The 22,452-nt window shown below is 48.8% G+C and overlaps 1 protein-coding gene across 1 annotated transcript in view; it reads right to left on the bottom strand.

Annotated features, from left to right (window-relative positions):
* The window catches only part of WNT5B (Wnt family member 5B), a 123,749-nt gene extending 101,888 nt beyond the window's left edge, over positions 1-21,861 (bottom strand). Inside the window, exon 1 of the mRNA XM_032159289.2 lies at positions 21,823-21,861. Coding sequence (XP_032015180.2) covers positions 21,823-21,828 — 6 coding nt within the window. The 5' untranslated portion in view covers positions 21,829-21,861. The remainder of the gene's footprint in view (positions 1-21,822) is intronic.
* Positions 21,862-22,452: the final 591 nt, after the last annotated feature.

Here is a 22,452-nt window from a genome sequence, read left to right as displayed (position 1 = left end):
AAAAAAAAAAGAAAAGGGCAGCCATGCATGGAGACGGAGCCCTCACCACCAACAGGCGTGCCATTGAAATGTGACTCCTGGAAATGCGTTTCAGGGTGTTTACAAGATAGTAATGTTGAATTAGAAGTTTGTATTATTCCTGATTAGCTCCAATTATTTTATGAGGTATCATGAAATACAAAACTAAATTAATTTCCATTCTTCTCTATTTGTTTATAAGATGGTCTTGCTCTGTCGCCCAGGCTGGAGTGCAGTGGCACAATCGTAGCTCCCTGCAGCCTCGACCTCCTGGCTTCAAGCAATCCTCTTGTCTCAGCCTCTGAAAGTGCTGGAATTACATGTGTGAGCCACCGCACCCGGTTAATTTTTTTTTTTTTAACTTTCTTGTGGAGATGGGGTCTTGCTAATCACACTTCCTTAAAAGACACACACCATGTAGTATTTTGGGAGAGGGGACAGTAGAGCTGTCACAACATATAATGATAAATATTTCCTTCCATTCCAAAAAGTTTGCTTTTATTTTTGGAGGACTTTCACTTCCGCCTAAACTTCCAAAATTGTGAAAAGATACTATGGGCATAAATTCAAATTACCATGGAATTTGAATATCCCTAAAATCCCTGAGGTCTAACCAGCAGGTGTCTCACTTAGTCAGTGCTCAGATTCAACACGCCAATTGTCAGACGGGGCTTTGATAACACAAGTCATCTGTCCCAAAGGAAAGTCCTCAGGTTTGTGAGCTCCTGAAACCCCAGTGATATCAGTTAGTGATGATTTATAGTATTTTCTACCTTTTTTTTTTTTGAGATGGAGTTTCGCTCTGTCACCCAGGCTGGAGTGCAGTGGCGAGATCTCAGCTCACTGCAAGCTCCACCTCCCGGGTTCACGCCATTCTCCTGCCTCAGCCTCTCAAGTAGCTGGGACTACAGGCGCCTGCCACCACGCCTGGCTAATTTTTTGTATTTTTGGTAGAGACGGGGTTTCACCATAGCCAGGATGGTCTCGATCTCTTGACCTCATGATCCGCCCGCCTCAGCCTCCCAAAGTGCTGGGATTATAGACGTGAGCCACCGTGCCCAGCCTGTATTTTCTACTTATTATATAAGGAAACAATATTAAATATGCCAAATATATGAAGATTTACATTTTGTCAATTTATCACGGCTTGACGAGATTGTCTAAAGATATTCAGGTTACTGGCCGGGCGCGGTGGCTCACGCTTGTAATCCCAGCACTTTGGGAGGCTGAGGCGGGCGGATCACGAGGTCAGGAGATCGAGACCATCCTGGCTAACACGGTGAAACCCCGTCTCTACTAAAAATACAAAAAAAATTAGCCAGGCGTGGTGGCGGGCGCCTGTAGTCCCAGCTACTCGGAGAGGCTGAGGCAGGAGAATGGCGTGAACCCGGGAGGCGGAGCTTGTAGTGAGCCGAGATTGCGCCACTGCACTCCAGCCTGGGCGACAGAGCAAGACTCCGTCTCAAAAAAAAAAAAAAGATATTCAGGTTACTTCCTCCACTAATAACTAATGCAGGCTGCCTCACAGATCTCTATTAGCTACCTAACATGTTGCAAACTTTCGTCTTCAGTGGAGCAAGCAAGGTACCCAAAAGCAAGTAACCCACAAAATGGGAACAACTATTTGTGAATCGTGTATCTGATAAGCTATGATATACTAAGAACCCTTACAACTCAAGAATAAAACCTAATTTTTTAAGTGGGCAAAGGATCTGAATAGGTATTTCTCCAAAGAAGATATTCAAATGGCCAATAAGCACATGAAAAGATATTCAACATTATTAGCCATCAGGGAAATGCAAAGGAAGACCGTAATGAAATACATTTCCTATCTGCTTAGGCTGCCATAATAAAATGTTTACCTACAGTTCTAGAGATTGGCAGTCTGATATCATGGTGCCAGAATCATCAGCTTCCGGTAAGGGTCCTCTTCCTGGCTTCTCACAGTGTCCTCACAGGGCACTACTCCCATCATGGGGGCCCCACCTTCATGACCTCATCTAACCCTAATTACCTCTCAAAGTTTCCATCTCCAGATACTATCACATGAGGGTTAGGGTTTCAGCATATGAATGTAGAGGGAACACAATTCAGTCCACAGCAATACCCTTTAGGGAGGCTACAATAAAACAATAACAAGTGTTGCCGAGGATGTGAAGAAACTGGAACCCTCATACACTGCTTGTGTGGAATTGTAAAATGGTACAGCCACTTAGAAAAACAGTTGGCTATTTCCTCAAAACATTAAACATAAGAGTTACCATATGACCCAACAATTCCATTCCTAAGTATTCGCCGAAAAGAAATGAAAACATATTTCCACTTCCACATAAAAACATATACACAAATGTTGATAGCAACGTTATTCATGATAGCCAAAAAGTAGAAACAACCTTAATGTCCATCAACTGATAAAAAGATAAATAAAGGCCGGGTGTGGTGGCTCACGCCTGTAATCCCAGCACTTTGGGAGGCCGAGGCGGGCAGATCACCTGAGGTCAGGAGTTCGAGACCAGCCTGACCAACATGGCGAAACCCCGTCTCTACTAAAAATACAAGAATTAGCCGGGTGTGGTGGAGGGCTCCTGTAGTCCCAGCTACTCAGGAGAGTATCTCCTGCTGAGGCAAGAGAATCCCTTGACCCTGGGAGGCGGAGGCTGCACTGATTGCACCACTGCACTCCAGCCTGGGCGGCAAAGGGAGACTCCATCTCAAAAAAGACAATAAAAGGTAAAATCTCTGTTCAATAAATATTATTTGGCCACAAAAATAAATGAAGTACTAATACATGCTATGACACGACATGGATGAGCCTTGTAAACATTATACTAAGTGAAAGAAGCAAGTCACAAAGACCACATGTTCTATGGTTCAACCTTTATGAAATGTCCAGAACAGGCAAATCCATAGAGGTGGAAAGTAGATTGCGGTCAGGGAGTTGGAGAGAAATGGGGAGTGACTGTTAATGGGTATGAGTTTCTTTCGGGGAGGATGAAAATGTTCTAAAATTGATTATGTCGATGGCTACACACTTTGTAATACACTAAAAACCATCCACTTGTACACTTTAAATGGGCACATTCTATGGTATGTGAAGTATATCTCAATAAAACTGTTACATATTTTTAAAAGTAAGTAGCAGTTAACACCCCTGGAATCCAGCTGAGACACAGTAAGCATAAGAGTAAGGACCATGGCCTAGAACGAGACATCATCTAGACCCAATCGAATAAACTCTAAAATCACTAGACCAGCAGGGTGTGGTGGCTCACACCTACGATTCCAGCACTTTGGGAGGCCAAAGTGACAGGATCTCTTAAGCTCAGGGGTTTGAGACCAGCCTGGGCAACCTTGTCTCTATTTTAAAAAGAAAAAAAATTAGCCAGGCATGGTGGTGCGTGCCTGAAGTCCCAGCTACTTGGGAAGTTGAGGTGGGAGGATCACTTGAGCCTGGGAGATTGAGGCTGCAGTGAGCTATGATTGCACCAGTGCTCTCTGGCTTGGGTGACAGAGCAAGACCCTGTCCAAAAAAAAAAAAAAAAATCCCTAGACCAATAAATAAATAAACAGGAAAATGTTGAGAAAAAATAGTCAAAAGATACATGACTTGACATGGCCTAGATGTTGAACTTAGCTGACAAAGACTTAAGGCAGCTATCAGAAATATATTTAAACAGGGAAAGGAAAATGTATTCAAAGAATTTTATAAAAATATGGTCTTATTATAGGAATAAACAGTGAATTTCAGCAGAGAAGTGGAAACTATAAAAGAACCAAATGAAAATTGAAGAACTAAAGAGCATGACAACTAAAATGAAAAATTCACTGGATTATCTTTTTTTTTTTTTTTTTTGAGACGGAGTCTTGCTCTGTCGCCCAGGCTGGAGTGCAGTGGCACAATCTCGGCTCACTGCAAGCTCCGCCTCCCGGGTTCACGCCATTCTCCTGCCTCAGCCTCTCCAAGTAGCTGGGACTACAGGCGCCCGCCACCACGCCCGGCTAATTTTTTGTATTTTTAATAGAGACGGGGTTTCACCGTGGTCTCGATCTCCTGACCTCGTGATCCGCCCGCCTCGGCCTCCCAAAGTGCTGGGATTACAAGCGTGAGCCACCGCGCCCGGCCCACTGGATTATCTTAACAGGAAATTGGAGATGATAGAAGTGTCAGTGAACCTGGAGATATCAACAGAAATTACTGAATCTGAATAACAGAAGGAAAAATATATTAAAGAAAAATTAACGAAATTTTGGGAACCTGAGTGACAGTCTAATATAAGTAGAATGGGAGAATGGGAATGAGATAGAAAAAATTTTTGAATAAATAATGGCAAAAAATTTACCAAATTTAATGAAAACTTATAGATCTAAGAAGCTCACCAAACTCCAAGAAGTATACACCAAAACAAAACAAAACAAAACAAAACAAAAAAACACCATGCCAGGAACATCATAGTCAAACTGCTGAAAAATAAATATAAAATCTTGAGGCCAGGCATGGTGGCTCATGCCTGTAATCCCAGCACTTTGGGAGGCCGAGGTGGGCGGATCACGAGGTCAGGAGATCAAGACCATCCTGGCTAACACGGTGAAACCCCGTCTCTACTAAAAATACAAAAAAATTAGCTGGGTGTGGTGGCGGGCGCCTGTAGTCCCAGCTACTCAGGAGGCTGAGGCAGGAGAATGGCGTGAACCCGGGAGGCGGAGCTTGCAGTGAGCCGAGATCACACCACTGCACTCTAGCCTGGGTGACATCTCAAAAATAAATAAATAAAATAAAATCTTGAAAGCAGAAGTGGAGAGGGATGACATATTGTGAACAGAGAATGATGATTTAAAAGAAGACAGTTGACTTATTAAAAACCAGAGGCTCTGGGGTTTTGTTTTTGTTTCTGAGACAAGGTCTCACTCTGTCATCTGGGCTGGAGTGCAGTAGTGCGATCTTGGCTCACTGCAGCCTTGACTTCCCTGGGCTGAAGTGATCCTCCCACCTCAGTTTCCTGAGTAGCTGGGGCCACAGGTGTGCACCACCACGCCTGGCTAATTTTTTTTTTTTTTTTTTTTGAGATGGAATCTTGCTCTGTCGCCAGGCTGGAGTGCAGTGGCGCGATCTTGGCTCACTGCAATCTCTGCCTCCAGGGTTCAAGAGATTCTCCTGCCTCAGCCTCCCTAGTAGCTGGGACTACAGGTGCATGCCACCATACCCGGCTAATTTTTCTATTTTTAGTAGAGACAGGGTTTCACCATGTTGGCCAGGATGGTCTTGATCTCTTGACCTCGTGATCCGCCCACCTCGGCCTCCCAAAGTGCTGGGATTACAGGTGTGAGCCACTGTGCCCAGCCTAATTTTTTTTTTTTAATAGAGATGAGATTTCACCATGTTACCCAGGCTGATCTCAAACTCCTGGGCTCACGTGAGCCAACCACCTCAGCTTCCCAAAGTGCTGAGATTACAGGCGTGAGCCACCGTGCCCAGCCCAAAAACTAGAGTTTTGAAATAACACTTTTAAAGTGCTGAAAGAAAAAAAGTTTATATCCAGCAAAAATATCTTTCAAAAACAAGGATGAAATAAAGATGTTCTCGGATAAATGAAAGTTGAGATAATTTGTTATCAGCAGATCTGCACTACGAGAAATGCTACATATGGAATACCCATCAGGCTGGAAACTCGGATCTACAGAAGAGAACAACAAGCACCTGAAATGGCAAATAAGCCGGTAAATATAAAATACTTCCCCGTCCTTTCATAATTTACTAAGAGACAACAGACTAAAGCAAAAGTAAACTTTTAGCAGATTGTCAGACATATCTTTTAAAATATGACAATCAGCTAAGTGGGGGGAGGTAAATGGAATATACTAAGTTTATTACATCAGTGACGTGTGACCTGGGAAAAGGTACAATGCTGATTCTAAATAAACGCTGAAAGTTAAGGATGCATGTAGTTAGTCCTAGAACCACCACCATAAAAAAGGTGTGGTGGGGAGGGGGATGAATGGAAATCAAATAGCAACATGGTAGACAAACAAAACCATATCAAAAATTACATTAAATGATCAAAACATCACCAGTAATGTCAACATCACACACTCCTTGATAGGATGCACTGAGAAGGATACAATATCCACTCATGTGATATTCTTGCCAGAACTGTATAACTACATTCTAATCATGAGAAAACATAAGACAAGCCCAAATTGAGGGAGGAACATCTTATAAATGTATCTTCAAAAATGTTGGCTGGGCACAGGGTAGATCACCTGAGGTCAGGAGTTCAAGGCCAGCCTGGCCAACATGGTGAAACCCTGTCTCTACTGAAAATACAAAAATTAGCTGGGTATGGTGGCACACACCTGTAGTCCCAGCTATTCGGGAGGCTGAGGCAGGAGAATTGCTTGAATCCAGGAGGTGGAGGTTGCAGTGAGCCGAGATCGTGCCACTGCACTCCTGCCTGGGTGACAGAGGGAGACTCTGTCTTGAGAAACAAACAAACAAAAAAACAGTCAAGGTAATAAAAGACAAAAGTAACACCAAGGCATTGTCACACACTGGAGGAGATTAAGAAGACATGACGACTAAATTTAATGTGAGATACTGGATTGAATTTGGGGCCAGAAAAAGACATTGGGGAAAAACTGATGAAATTGGATGGTCTGCAAATTAATTAACAATACTGTAACAATGTTAATTTCCTTTTGTTGATCATTGTGCTATGGTTATGTAAAATGTTAGCATAAGAAAAAACTAAGTGAAAGGTACTCAATAATTCTCTAGGCTGGGAGCGGTGGCTCACACTTTGGGGGCCTGAGGCAGGAGGATCGCCTGAGGCCAGGAGTTTGAGACCAGTCTGGGCAACATAGTGAGACGCTCTCTCTACAAAATTTTTAAAAATTAGCCAGGAGGCCGGGCGCGGTGGCTCACACCTGTAATCCCAGCACTTTGGGAGGCCGAGGCGAGTAGATCACGAGGTCAGGAGATTGAGACCATCCTGGTTAACACGGTGAAACCCCGTCTCTACTAAAAATACAAAAAATTAGCTGGGCATGGTGGCAGGTGCCTGTAGTACCAGCTACTCAGGAGGCTAAGGCAGAAAAATGGTGTGAACCCGGGAGGCGGAGCTTGCAGTGAGCCAAGATTGTGCCACTGCACTCCAGCCTGGGTGACAGAGTGAGACTCCGTCTCAAAATAATAATAATAATAATAATAATAATAAATAAAAATTAGCCAGGCATGGTGGCATACACCTATAGTCCCAGCTGCTCAGAAGGCTGACAGCAGAGGATAGCCTGAGTTCTGGAGTTTTGAGGCTGCAGTGAGCCATGATTGCACCAATGCACTATGGCCTGGGTGACAGGCCTGTCTCAAAAAAAAAAAAAAAAAAAAAAGAATGAACTACTGATATCTGCAACAACCTAGATAAATCCCACAGATATTATGCTGAGCAAAAGAAGCCAAACACCAAAAAGCTGAAAAAAAACCCATAATTCTGGTATAAATTTATTCGTGTGAAATTCTAGAACAGACTAAAGTAATCTCGAATGACACAAATCAGGTCAGTGGGTGCCTGAGTTGGGGTGGTGGTGGGGTGTGGCTAGAGGGAAGGAAGACAAGGAGATTTCTGCAGAAGCAGAAATATCTTGATTGGGGTGGTGTTGCATGGGTGTGTATATGCATCCAAATTTATTGACCTGTACATGTACAATGTGCGAATTTTATTGCATGTAAGTTATACTTCAATAAAGTTGATTAAGAAGAAAAAGCCAATAGTACCTCCACCATTCAGCTGTGGCAACACAGGGTGAGGAGTGGAGAAAGAAATACAGAGAGGGCAGAGTGTGTGAAGCTAATGAATTTCACACAGTGCACGGAGCTAATGAATTTCACACTGTAAGACTTTCCCTAGCCCTCAACTGTGAAAGTAGGTTCGTGGTAACTTCTCAGAAGTCTGTATGCCATACTGAACGAGAGAGATCAGCAGGACACCGTCTCCCCACAGCACATTTTTTGAGGGCAGGTCTCCTACGCTTTTTTTTTTTTTTTTTTGAGACATACTTTTGCTCTGTCGTCTAGGCTGGAGTGCAATGGTGCGATCTCAGCTCACTGTAACCTCCACCTCCTGGGTTCAGTGATTCTCCTGCCCCAGCCTCCCGAGTAGCTGGGATTACAGGCACCTGCCACCATGCCCGGCTAATTTTTGTATTTTTAGTAGAGACAGGGTTTCACTATGTTGGCCAGGCTGGTCTCGAACTCCTGACCTCAGGTGATCCACCCACCTTGGCCTCTCAAAGTACTAGGATTACAAGCGTGAGCCACCACGCCCGGCCATGTCTCCTAGGCTTTTAAGCATAAAAGTAGGATGCTGCTTAAGACTTCAGCACATGGAGTGGGTAACAGTGAACTTCAAGAATCTCATTTGAAAGGAAATATTTTAAAGCTGTTTGGTAAGGTTTCGACCAGGATTCTTGATTTGGTTACTGTATAACATGCTGTATGTGTCGAAAATGCAATATTATTTAGGTCAGACTATTGTTAAATCGACATGTTTGTGTAGCTTATTAACGCCAGCATTAAGTATGAAAATAACACCACTTCATTCCTTCTTCCCAGACATAACCGAGCTTTTGATTCTGTCAGCAGAACCAGTCACTGGCAATTACACAATAGCGTGTTTTGTGGTTGTTCAGAAGCATAATTAGAGCCAACATTTTCTGGTGCTTTCTAAGTGCAAGGCTCTGCATGCATTTATAATGTAAGTGCTTTCTGTTCACTTCATTTCATCCTCACAACAGCTTTTTAAGATTTTAGCAGATGAGGAAACTGGGGCCAAGAAACTTTGGCTGACTTGCTTCAAGGTCACCTCTGTGTGGTGGTCACACTGCCATGAGGTTTTGGGGCGAGGGTTGAGCCAGCACCTGTTGCACTGCAGAACTTTTTTTTTTTTTTTTTTTTTTTTTTTAGACGGAGTCTCACTCTGTCGCTAGGCCGGAGTGCAGTGGCACGATCTTGGCTCACTGCAACCTCTGCCTCCCGGGTTTCAGCGATTCTCCTGCCTTAGCCTCCCGAGTAGCTGGGACTACAGGCACGCGCTACCATGCCCAGCTAATTTTGTATTTTTAGTAGAGATGGGGTTTCACCATGTTAGCCAGAATGGTCTCGATCTCTTGACCTCCTGATCCGCCCGCCTCGGCCTCTCTAAGTGCTGGGATTACAGGCGTGAAACACCACACCTGGCCAGAACTGGATTTTTTTAAAACACTGTACATAAGAGATTAGACTTACTCTTCATGATAAATATATTTGTGTTAATGTTAACGATATTTTACCCCATATTTTCCAGTGCCAAGGCAGTGAAACAGGAAACTATAAAATGAAAAAAGAAAAAAAAAAGCTTGCATTCTGTTTATAGGATGTAACTTCTTTTTGATCCTTTGCGATACTATTTCATCTCACCAGACAAGCTTCTATAATTTCAACGTCTCTCTCCTAGAAATAGACAAATAAGAAGATAAGTGCCAGGTATGACTCAACACTGAGTCACCTGGGGCTGTGTTTTGTCAGTGAATTTAAACAAGTCTTTGGGTCACAGTTCCCTTCTGCATAGCAGGTAGGAACAGCACTTTGTTGTTCTTAACGTTGGTTATAAAGCACTTCCCTACACACCATGTTGCTTGACCATTGCAATTCTATGAGATAGGAAGGGGTTACTTGTGACTCCATTTACCAAGGAGAAGAGGGAGACTGGCAGTGATAAGCACATTTGCTCAAGATTCTCAGTAATGCAAGGGCAGAAATCCCGGACTGCTGATTCCCAGGTGGCCCAAACAACAGGCTCAAACATCAGGGTCCAGGGTCCATGGGACATCCAGTTTTTACCTAGAATTTCCTCTCTCGATTTTAACATGGTTAATAGATGTTCAACTTGAAGGTGACAGGAAACAAATATTCTGTTTGGCAAAATACAAAAGTGCATTTCCAAGTGAACACCAAGGTAGGCACCAGGAAATGACAACAGGTCCCCTTAGTAAACACTGATCAATTACCTTATTTCACCAAACCAAGATGCTACTGGTTCTAGAATGCACCATTATTTTGTACCACTAAGAAAGAAAAGTACTTGTCATTGAACTATCACACAATATTGATTCTGAGATGCATTCTGACCTCAGATATGTTGAAATGCATCTTAATATCGATGAAACGTGGTAATTATGGCTGGATTTCTTGAACCGGGGATGATAACCTGTTTAGAAGTCATTAGCTCATTAACTTGTCAATATGGCTGAGCAGCAGCAATGCTGAGTGGAGGGATTATCAGTGAGGAAAGCGGAGCCCAGACAAGCAGACATCACTCCTGCCATCCAGGAACCCACCTCTCGGTCGGGAGGACTGTCCAGGAGCCTGGAGCTGCAGACCCTCAACAGCTCTTCGGTGAAAGCCGCTGTCATGGAAGTGAATTCTCAGGTCTCCTTTGTCTCCTCAATTGTCAAAATAAACCTAATTATAAAACACTCAGTTCTTCTGCCCAAATTCTGACGAGGTATTTGAGAATCTAGGGGTCAATTTCTTGACACTTTTACTTTTTTTCAATGAAGTGTTAAAGAGAGAGCTAACATTGACTAAGTACATGATATATGTTAGGCATTGCCCTAATTCACAAAATTATCACATTTCATTCTCAAAAATGAGTTGGGCATTATTATCTCTGTTTAAACAGTGAAGAAACTGGAGTTCAGAAAACCTAAATGCGCAAGGCAGGCCAGTCAAGCTTGAACAGCTGAGTTAGTTTAAACCGAAGTCCACCTGAGCCTCAAGGCCATGCTCTTTCCACCGGACAGGACGGACAGCACGGGCTTGCGAAGACTTGCAAAAGCTTGAAAATCACCGCCAGACTAAACCAAGGAAGGCTGATACCCCAACTACACAGTACATACCAAAACCTCTTCTGCTACAGGACACCTCGTTCAACTTGAGGACCTGTTTAATCAGCAGGGTGGCCGTTCATGGGTGACGAGGGTAGCAGCATGGTCCACCTGGGAGCAGCAGGGGAGAGGGGCTTGTGGGGGTGGGCCCAGGGACAAACGGCTAGTGAGAAAGCTGCTGCCATAATTCACGTCAGCTCCCCAACGGCCTGCCCTCGGCAGTAGCATGGAAATAGGATGTAAAACGGATAATAAATCCACAGGATTTAGGAGAAAGAAAAACAAGGGAAGACTGTCAGGAAAAAACCAGAGGCATTTTGGAACAGCGGTCGCCTCCCAGGGTGACTCTGCTCCTTCCCACCTTCCCCAGGGGACATTTGGCAATGTCCAGAGACGTTTTTGGTTGTCATCCTTCGGAGTGGGGTGCTACTGGCATCGTGTGGGTAGGGGCCAGGTGTGTTCTCAGACATCCTACAATGCACGGAGCAGCCCTCTTCAACAAAGAATTATTGGGTCCAAAATATCCCCAGTGTCAGGGCTGAGAAACCTGACCCTGGAACAACCTTAGGGAAACAAAAGTGGTGGAGACATTGCCCTTACCCAGCAGCTCACGAACCAAAAAGGCAAAGAAATCGCAGGGACTGGCTCTGCATGTACTCCAGGTGTGCACCAGGAAACAGACCACGCACTTGTCCAGCCATCCCTGTGATCTACCACTGTGCGCACCCGATCCACGCCAGGCTCGAGAGAGGAGCTGGAGAGGAGGAGAACAGGCATGGCGCTGGCCCTCAAGGTGTCACCGCCTGTCCGGAGGAGACAGGCATGTGTGGAAACACACAGCTGAGCCTGTAAATACATGTGTGCTTGTACACATAGGCAGAAAAAACCGAAAACGAATGCACCAAAATCCTACCAATGATAACTCAAAATCATCATTTTCTTCATATTTTCAATGAAAATATGAATGAATTAAAAAATGAAAAAAAGCCAGTGTTTTTCAGTGAACATGTTACACTTTCATCAGTTCCAATAGAACAGGTATATCCCAGGGCCACATGTTCTCGCCAGCTGCCCCACCTCTGTGGTATGGCAAAGGAGGCCAAGATGGGGAGGGAGCAACAGAGCAGAGGAAGGACCTACGATTTTGTTCGCTTGTTTTCAGACAAGGTCTCCCTCTGTCACCCAGGCTGGAGTGCAGCAGCACAGTCATAGCTCACTGCAGCCTCAACCTCCCAGGGTCAAGTGATGCTCCCACCTCTGCCTCCCAAGTAGCTGGGACTACTGGTGTGCTCCACCACACCCAGATACTTTTTTAAATTTTTTGTAGAGACGGTGTCTTGCTATGTTGCTCAGGCTGGTCTCGAACTCCTGGCCTCAAGCCATCCCTCCCAAAGCACTGAGATTACAGGAATGAGCCACCACGCCCAGCCTGTTCCCACTGTTAACACTCTTCCCTGCCAACAGGTGAAACCGCTGTCTTTCATCCACTTAAGTCCTTCAGCAAATGTTTACTGAACACCCACTGCGTGTCAGGCACTGTCCCATGTACTTAAGATACAACAGTGGACAAAACAGACAACAACCCCTGCCCTTGTGGTGTTTCTATTTTAGCAAGGGGAAAGCACACAGAGGACCAATACGGGAAATATAAAATACCTGTATGTTCCATGGGTATAACAGAGAGAAATAAAGCAGAGAAGAGGGCTAGAGAATGGTGAAAGGGTTATGATCTACATAGGAAAGTCACAGAAGCCCTTGCTAGGGTGAGGTTGCAGAGGTAAGTGGGGGCTGCCCACCAAGGGCTTGTAAGCCAGTGTGAGAACTTGGCTTTCTCCTGCATGAGATGGAAGGCCACTGGAAGGTTTTGAAGAGAAAAGTGACAAGATCTGACACGTCACACAGGATTGCTGCGCCAACTAACTCAGAAAGACCAACTAGGAGGTGCCTCCTAATGAGCCGGGATGACCCGGGATGAGCTGGGATGAGCTGGGATGGGAGGGGTAGAGGAGGTGAGAAGTCATCAGGGTGCTGAGAATGTTCTGAATTTGGATTTAGCAAGAATCACTGATGGATTCGATGTCGGACGGGAGAGAAGGAAAAACTCAAGACTGACTCCAGGGTTTACAGCATGAGCAACGAGGAGGATGAGATGGAGAGGGCTGTGGGAAGGCAGGGACGAGCGCAGAGGCATGTAATTCTGCAGAGGAGGTGCTGCTTCAGCAACACTGGTCTGGAGTTCAAGAGAGAGGAGCAGGCAAGACACAAAACCATGAGGTTCCTAAGGGTAGAGACGGTACTTACAGCCATCAGAGTGCACAGTACAGTCACACGTCACCTAGTAACAGGGATACATCCTGAGAAACATGTCATTAGGCAATGTCATCACTGTGTGAATGTCACAGAGTGAACTTACACAAAGCTAGATGGTACAGCCTACTATACACCCAAGTGAGATGCTCTAGCTGATTGCTCCTGGGCTGCAAACCTGCACAGCATGTGACTGTACTGAATACTCTAGGCAGCTGGAACACAGTGGTATGTATTCATGTATCTAAACAAATCTAAACATAGAAAAGGCACAGTGAAATATCTTATGTGACCACTGTGGTCCATGCAGTCCATCATGAACTGAAACATCTTTATGCAGTGTATAACTGTACATAGAGAAGACAAGAGGTCCAAAGAGATAGAGAAAATTAGGTGAGCTGCTGCCAATGAGAAGAAGGGAAACTGGAAGAGTGAGATGCTCTGGAAACCAAGTGAAGGTCGTGCAGCAAAGGGGAGGCAATGGGCCAGGAGTGGAGGCTCACGCCTGCAATCCCAGAGCTTTGAGAGGCCAAGCTGGGAGGATCACTTGAAGTGGAGTTCAAGACCAGCTTGAACAACATAGTGAGACCCTATCTCTACAAAAAAATTAAAAATTAGTCGGACATGGTCGTGTGTGCCTGTAGTCCCAGCTACTCAGGAGGCTGAGGCAGGAGGATCACCTGAGCTTAGGAGCTGGAGGCTGCAGTGAGCTGTGATTGAGCCACTGCACTCCAGCCTGGGCGACAGAGAGATACTGCTAAGAAAAAGGGTGAGCAATGATGCACCTGCCCATGAAACTGGAGACCTTCTTCCTATTAGTTATTTTCTAATCATATTTAATAAGACCTTAGTGAATACTGCTGCTGGGCAACCTGGAACCAAACAGATGAGTTAGAGATGGTGACGACAGTCTGGAATGAGGGCCTCGAATTGTTTCCTTCAGCAATGACTGAAAGCCTGTGATGTGGGGCATTGGGTATGGAGCCACGGAACCGCAATCCAGTTCCTTTCACCACTTCCCAATCTGATGGCACAGATGGGTGAAATAGATTCTACAAGTAATGGCAGCACCTGAGGGCCTAACCTGAGCAAGGGGTCAGCTCTGTGCTTCCTCCAGGTTCTACTGCTTGGCCTGGGCAGCTTCCTCTGGCTTCCTGTTCCCTCTGCATTTCTACTCTATACTGAAAACCACCTTCCATGTGTAGCATCCCAAGTTGATCTTAGGCACAGGGTATGGGCGAGTGGGAGACTTGGAAGCTTTTGGAATACTGCACACTTGCTACTTGTACGTAGTAAAAGTTATGAGAACAATAGCTCCTAAAGTTCAGGAGCTATATATTTTTTCTTTTTTTCTTTTTTTTTTTTTTTCTTTTTAGAGACAAGGGTCTCACACTGTTGCCCGGGCTGGAGTACAGCGGCACTATCATAGCTCACTGCAGCCTCAAACTCCAAGGCTCAAGTGATCCTCCCACTAGAAGAAACAGACAGGAACAGAGAGCAGCTGAGGCCCGTGGCTACTCCCAACACAGGGCCGTTTTGAGACACCAAAAGCTGAAGGGCGGGGAAGAGCCATGCCAGCACAGAGGGGAGCAGGGGCAGTCTGAGCAGAGGGAGCACAGATGCGAGGGCCCTGAAAGAGCATGGGGTGTTCATACAACTTCAAGGAGGCCTCCTATCAGGAACTGGGTGGGAGGGGGCACCGTGCAAGATGAGGTTGCAGAGGCAGGGGAGGCAGGCTGTGGAGGGCTTGGTAGACTACGGTGCCACGTCTGGGTTGTGTTTTAAGCTGCAGTGATGGTAAGGAGGGCATTCTAGGGAAGTGTGAAATCTCCCTATCGATATCAGGAATGATACACAAAACTGGCAGGAACGAGGACTGTGTGCTTGCTCAGTACTTGATACCTCCATAAGAGATGCCATTCGCTTAGAGAAGCTGGGAGATTGGTTAGGTTAGAGCAGGGCTGGGAACAGTTGTTCCCGGGCCCTCACAAGTTAAATCACCTGATCCAACCCCCTAGATCAGGCACTCACCTCCATGCTGGGAAAGGGCCTTTATCAGGAAAGCAGGTGGGTCCCACTAGTCAGCCGGAGGCCCGCTGCCTGGCAAGGTGCATCATCACTAATGAAGGGTCCCTGACAGCACCCAGCCTGTTGCCGGGTGTTTGGGTGTTTGGTAGGGCTGACTCAGTGAGTGCCCATAGATGAACCAGATGCCTTTAGGTGGAAACGCATTCGCAAGTTGGCCACAGGGAGTGGCCCTCCATTCCCTCTTGTATTCTAAGCCTTCTCCTCTTCCCTCACTCAGTTCAGCCACCCACCTGGCTCCTGGGGCCCCTGGGTGGGAGGTCCTCAAACCTTTCCCTTCACAGGCAAACTGCTCTGTCTCACGGGGTAGGCGGTCCTGGCTTAGGGGAAAAGAAAAACTCTCAAGTAGGGTCTCCCCCACCTAGTATTTAAAGTTAATTTTTTTTTGAGATGGAGTCTTGCTGTGTTGTCCAGGCTGTAGCGCGGTGGCGAAATCTTGGCTCACTGCAACCTCCGCCCCTGAGTTCAAACGATTCTCCTGCCTCAGCCTCCCGAGTAGCTGGGATTACAGGCACCCGCCACCACACCCAGATAATTTTTTTGTATTTTTAGTAGAGATGGGGTTTCGCCATATTGGCCAGGCTGGTCTCGAACTCCTGACCTCAAATGATCCTCGGCCTCCCAAAGTGCTGGGATTACAGGCTTGAGCCACCTCGCCCCACCTAAAGCTGATTTTAGATATGACTTCACAGAGGTTACCTTTTTAAGAATAACAAAATGCAACAAGTTAAGATTTTGGGTGATTTCCAAATCCAGGGAACATATCAGCATTTGCTTAGTTAAAACGACAGATGCCTCTGAGATGGCGGCAGCAGGACCCCTTCCTTTTCAGCCAGGGACTTGCCGGATTCTCAACTGCACAGGATGACGCCAGCATTGAGCTCTCCTCTCCATCAACCTGCCTCCCTCTTCCTTCCCTTCATGGCAGCCCACCCTGAGCATCTGCGCTCTCCCAGTCCTTCCACAAACCTCTCTTCCCATCATGTAATGATCAAAATGACTCCTATGCCTGATGGGACACAGTCAATGTCCGTGACATGCATTTCCCTGGAGAAGGGCGAGGCATGCTGAATAAGCAGTCGGTGATGCTAGCGTCCCACATCAAGCAGCCTCCATCTTTCAAGGAAGGGCAAGTCCAGGGCAGGTGCCAAGGCGTTCTAGCAGCCCTGCCAGCCAGCCCCCATCAATATCACCATAAAAGCTGTTGCGTCTAGAGCCCCACAAGGCTCCAGGCATGGTCCAGATGCTTTATGTACACTAGTCCTAACCACCACACACCACATAGCAACCGTATGAGATAGGTATAAAGTTACTGTTTCCAGTACACAAGTAAGAAAACTGAGACACAGAGAAGTTAGGTAACCTGCCCTACCTCAGTGACGCAGCTGTGCTGGGGTTTGCACCCAGAAGTCTGCCTCAAAAGCCCTCCTTGTCCCAGCATACACCCCGCCAGTGCAACTGAGAATGCCCCCTCTTCCCTCGCTCACCGGCCCCCGCTCCCAAGGGTGATATTCTGCTTCTCAATTTATATAAACAATCTCTTTAAAAGTTTAATTGCTTTGATTGCAGGTCTCATACCCCTAAACAAGATTTCTAAGAAAATTCAGTAATTCTTTACTCAAAATTTCTCAGGAGAAACTTCTCAACAAATACAGGTGCAATCTATAACCTTAGGGACGAGTCTATGACAGGCACTCAACTTTGCCCCAACCTCCCAGAGCAAGACAAGCCTCCTGTCATCTGGGGGATATTCACCAGTGAGAGAAATGCGTGTGGGGCCACTGGCCTCTTGCCCATGTCCATCCACTGGTTAAGTTCAGGAAGTGGCACCAGTGCAGGCACGACGCCAGCAAGAGCCCAGGAGCTCAGGGCTGCTCTGCGGCTGCGCACCTTCGGTTCTGGGCCTGACCTCTCTAAGAGGAGCCAGACTGAGAGCAGCAAACAGGATGGCCAGGAGCTGGCCTCAGAAAAGCTTTGTTACATTTTCCATAACATTTTATTTTTATGTTACAGTTTTTGCTTCCCCAACAGGACTCGGAGCAAATCCAACAATTAATCATTTGCAGATAACTCTAAAGTGACCTTTGGGGGCTAAAGTGTGTAAACCAAGAACTTTTGAGTCCACTGCCTTTTCTAAGCCAAGGCCAGCTATCGTTTCCCAGGCCTCAGCAAATCCACTGTATAAATTAGACAGGAGTAACCTTTCAGGAGTTAGCATTTCTGGGGCTCTAGGAGGCTACAGAGGAGAGGAGGCTGTATATCCCTTTAAGAATGGTTGGCGTGCCTCCCACCCAGAACTCAGGCACCAGCCCCAAAGTCACCCAAAGCTGGAGACAGAGGCTTGTCATAATCTCCCAGATGCCAGCGAACCACAGAGGCCCCTGGCAGGCCCAAGCCCAAAGCCAGGAGCACAACCTGAGCCTCCAGCTTGACCACAAGCCTTGCCTCTGAGACCACAGCTGGTGAAACAGTAACTCTGTGAAAGCAGCAGGCCCAGAGCACCCCCCACCCCTCTGGTGGGGACACCCCAGGCCTGTCCACAGCAGAGGACTCCCAAACCTGACAGAGCTCGAGCTGTTCAGAGTGACAGGATGTGAGAGCTGGAAGGGGCCTCTGGGACCAACTAACCCAGTGCTCTCACTTTATAAAAAAGACAAGCAAGGACGGGCAAGGTGGCTCATGTCTATAATCCCAGCACTTTGGGAGGCTGAGGCAGGAGAATCACTTAAGCCCAGGAATTCAAGACCAGCCTGGGCAACATAGCGAAACCCGATTTATACAAAAAATTTAAAAAAAAATTAGCCAGGAATGGTGGTGCATGGCTCCTACAGTCCCAGCCACTGGTGAGACTGAGGTGAGAGGATCGCTTGAGCCCAGGAGGTCGAGGCTGCAGTGAGCCACTATCATTCCACTGCACTCCAGCCTGAGCAGCAGGGAAAGATGCTGTAAAAAAAAAAAAATAAAGAAAGAAAGAAAAGAAGAGAAAAGATTACTGAGACCCAGAGAGAAGCTACCATGTGCCCCCACCCACTCAAACACCCTCCCCAGCAAAACCTCAAGAAAAGACAGTGACGCAAAGAACAGGACATCCAGGTGGGTTGGCTTCTTAGGGGAGTTGGAGGTTTGGGGTGCCAAAGACCTTCTTAGAGAATGTCCCTGTCCCTTTAAGGGCTGCACTGCTGCCAGCACCCTACGTGCTTGCTCAAAGGGGATCCGAGAGCCTGGCAGCCAGGCTGGGTAATGATTACAGTCAGCACAGCCCCCTGAGGACCTTAAGTGACAGCTTGAGTCTAGGCTGCCTGAGATCTCCGTGCACAGTGTCTGGAAGGGTTAGGGGAGAGCATCTTCCCCCAGTACCGAACCAGGTTCCAAATCACCCAGGAGGAAACAGTTGGGAGGAAAGCCACATGGGTGGAGAAGCAGCGGGGAGAGAGACCAACTTTAGAAAGTCTAGAAGAGGATTCATGCAGCACAAAGAGACCACACTGCAAACACAGGGGCGAAGAAGTCAGGAAATGCCGCCGCAGCAGCCAGCCCAGTGGCAAGCCCGCAAGCCAGTGGGTCAAACTGGGATGGAGGGGGCGGAGGTTTAAATTTAGCCAGGTAAACAGAGCCGGGCCGGGGTGGAGAGGGCCTGGTAGGGGCTGTGCAGTCACCTGCTCTCCAGAGTTGGGGCATTTCTCGCTGAAGGGAACAGTCCAGCCAGAACTGTACCAAACAGCAGATCTGTTTTCAGGGTTCCTCCAGTATGGTGCTTGGGGGAGAGCACAGGCTGCACCCCAGAGATGGACAGAAGGTTAGTTTTACTTTAAAGGGTGGCTTAGATTTAAAATGAGCATGTCTCTTCATCTTGATGGCAATATCAATGCACAATCCCTCTGCTGGATGTTTCTGGACTCGTAGATACGGTGAAGACGCTCAACAGAAACCAGCCAAGGCTGCCCTTAAGCCGAGCTCCCACGTGCTCTCATTGCCCAGGGGGCTTTTACATCTACTGCTGTTGAGTGTCTTCAGAGACCTGGTGGAGTTACCAAACAACCACTAACGACCACCACGACCAAACACGCTGATGACTGCCCTCAGGAGTGGCGCTGGAGCAAAGGTGGGCTCTGAAGACCCGGTTAGAAGATTAAGGAGATAAATGGCAGGTGGTTTGAAAAGGAGCCAGAGAGAAAAAGCTCTCATGGACACGAGAGCTTTTGTGGACTGACTGATTTCTATTTCAGAGAAGACAAGGACTGTCACTTCATGTAAAAACTTTCCTCCACGCTAGAGAAGCCAGGCTGCGGCAATCCAGACACCAGCAGAACCATCCTAGAACTAAAAATGAGAACAGACCAGCCTAGTCCTCTGCCTTTCTTGATCTTGAAGAAGAGCAAACAAAAGATCTTTCAGCTGCCGCTAGAGTCAGAGGGTGAAATACACACGGGAAGAAGAATCCCAGATTTTTTCTTTTCGCAGCATACGGCTCCCAGCAATTTTGGCAATATCCCTTTAACTTATGCTTTTCGGACAGAAAAAAATTCAGAAAAGGGTAGTTTCAAGTCAATAAGAAAGCCCTGGTGATATTACAATCACCAAATGAACTAAAGAGGGGACTGCTTTCAGACACCTTGGAGAAACACACAGACACACACCCTCAATCACCTATTCATATTCAAATACATATGATATCAGAGCCTGGGAAAGTACGAAATCCATGGGTGGAAAAAGACCAGCCAGCTCCTCCGAGCCTGGCTCCTGCCCCCTGGCAGGCAGATCCCACAGAGCGTCGCACGCTCTTGGCCTGACTGTCTTTAAGAAGAGGAAGAAAGGGAAGGGGAGATGTCTCTCCTGGCTGCCTTTGGGTATTGACCCATCCATTGTCGCTTTAGGTTCCTTTACTCCCTTCACCTCCTGCCCTGTTGTCCGCGCCACCTGCATCTGTTAGTAAAAAGCCCTGGTTTTAATTGTGACCCTTCCCTTGGACTGCTGGACTTGTCATCACCATGAAGACTCCAGCTCCATCACTCCTCTCACAAGGGTGCCTAAGAGGTCTCTTTCAGCACTGCCATCCTTCCAAGGAGACACACCTCCTCCTTCTTGCTATTTATAACCACAAATCTTGTGTGTCAAAGCAAGAACAGACACTATTTTGAGATGCAGGAAAACCACCCCTCAGTCTTCCACCTCTAATAGGTCGGCGTGTTTGCCAGGACCTGTGTGTGTCAGCCTAAGCAGGGGTGCGGGTGCGAGCTCCAGGTCTGGCATCCACTCGTCTGTGCCTGAGACGGGGAGTCTTGCCTTTGCATAAGTGAATTCTGCCGGTTAATCGGATGGCAGGAGAGGCTGGGTGCAGGAAAGGGTCCTCAGGCTTTCCGAGGGCGTGCCCGCTGCTGCCTGGGCTCTCTGTTGCCTTAGGGGCCAGCCACAGGAGGGGGCTCCCTAGGCTTCCCCCCGTGTGCCTGGATGAGTGCTGGTGGCTGGCTAGCAGCTGACCCTGCCCTGCTGAGCCAGGGTTTTCGGCTCCACACTGACGGCATGGGCACAGACGTCCCATCGCAGCTCCGGTGAGTGGGTACACTCCGGGGCCCCTGGAGCAGTTTGGGGGGTTGATTCCATGATCCCTAGCTTTTCTCCTCCAGGTACCAGGCTGAACCTCTGCCCAGGGGAGTAGCAACTGGAAGCTGTTGCCAACGTGGCCAGGTGGCAAAAGCAGTGAAGAAGGGCCCGGGTAAAGTGGAGAGGAACACCCAGCACACACACCCCTTCAGCTGAGTAACCAACCCAGGGCCGGAGCCACCTCAGTTTCCCTCCCTGTAAAACAGAGCCAGTCAGGCTCCTCGCAAATTGAACCGCCTCTCCCAACGATCTGCAGCGTGCAAATACCCGGGAGTTTGGCTCTGACTGGAGCGCGGGCCACATGTCCACCGAGGCTCCAAGAAAGTGGAGGAGGAGGTCACGTCCCGCCTCTCCCACGGCCCCGCGTGGAGCGCTGCAGCAACCGGAGCAACACAAAGCTGAGCGGCGCTCGGGCTCTACCTGCCCGGCCCAGGCGGAAATGCAGGCACCGACTCGCTTCTGGCGGGTAAAGTGATCCAGATGCGGTCCTGGAGCGGGGCTGCTCGATGCCGGCGCAGACCTCGGCGGAAGGTCCAGGCTGGGCCCGACCAAACCCGGGAGAGCGAGCGCGAAGCTCAGAGGCCGCCCCTCCTCGGACAGCCGCGGGCAGTGCCGCCCCCCGCCTGCGCTGCCGCCCCCGGAGCCCACCTGCCCGCGCCGAGGGCCCGGCGGTCCCCAGCTTTGTTCGCTGCCCCGGCCCGGGGCGACTCCCTTCCGCCCACCTGACCCCGCCGTCGCCGCCGCGGCCCACCCCGGCGCTCCCCGACCCGACGCCCGCGGCGCGCAGACCCACCCGGCGGAGACCCAGCGGGGCCGGGAAGGCGGAGGAGCCGCGCGAGGTTCAGCAGCCGGGGCAGCGGCGGGGCCGTCCCCGGGGACGAGGGCCGCGCTTACCTGCATGTCCCGCCGCTTGTCAGGCCCGCGGGCTCCGGGCTCCGGGCTCCGCTCCGCCCGGCCCGGCTCTTCCTGCGCCCGGCTGCGCTGGGTCGGGGGTCGAGACGCGGCCCGCGGGGGCGCAGGGGGCGGCTGGCGGGGCCCGGGGCAGACCCTGCCCGCTCCTCTCAGCGCGCGGGCCGCTCGGGCCGCCGCATCCGACTCTTCATCCGCGGCCGGGGCGCGGGGCTGGCGGCGCGGGCGGGCGTGCTCAGCTCCCGGGGTCCCGCCGAGGCGTCTCGGGCCCCCCAGATGCCGGGGCAGCCTCCGAGGTGTCCACCGGAGCCCGGCCAGGCAGCCCCGGCGCTCGGAGTCTGCGCGCCCTCCTGCCGCCTGGAAGGCTCCCTGCTCCGCGCCGGGGACCCCCGACCTCGGCCGGCGGGGACAGTCGGGGGTGCGGAGCTTGCGGCCGATCCGGGGGGGAGGCCCTGGGCCCGAGGCGCCGGCTCGGGCGGCCACCGTCGGTCTCCCTGGGCTGCGCGCCCTGCTCCGGAGCGCGGGACCCGGGGAAGTTTCGGCCCAAGTTGGCTGCGGGGCGGGTGGCGGCCGCGGCTCGGAGTGCAGGGGCCGGCGCTGGGCGAGTGGATCCTG

The sequence above is a fragment of the Hylobates moloch genome, unplaced genomic scaffold, assembly GCF_009828535.3.
Source record: "Hylobates moloch isolate HMO894 unplaced genomic scaffold, HMol_V3 SCAFFOLD_8, whole genome shotgun sequence".
Taxonomy (NCBI): Eukaryota; Metazoa; Chordata; class Mammalia; order Primates; family Hylobatidae; genus Hylobates; species Hylobates moloch.
The sequence above is the reverse complement of the archived record's forward strand: the minus strand, read 5'-3'. Positions and strand labels throughout refer to the sequence as shown.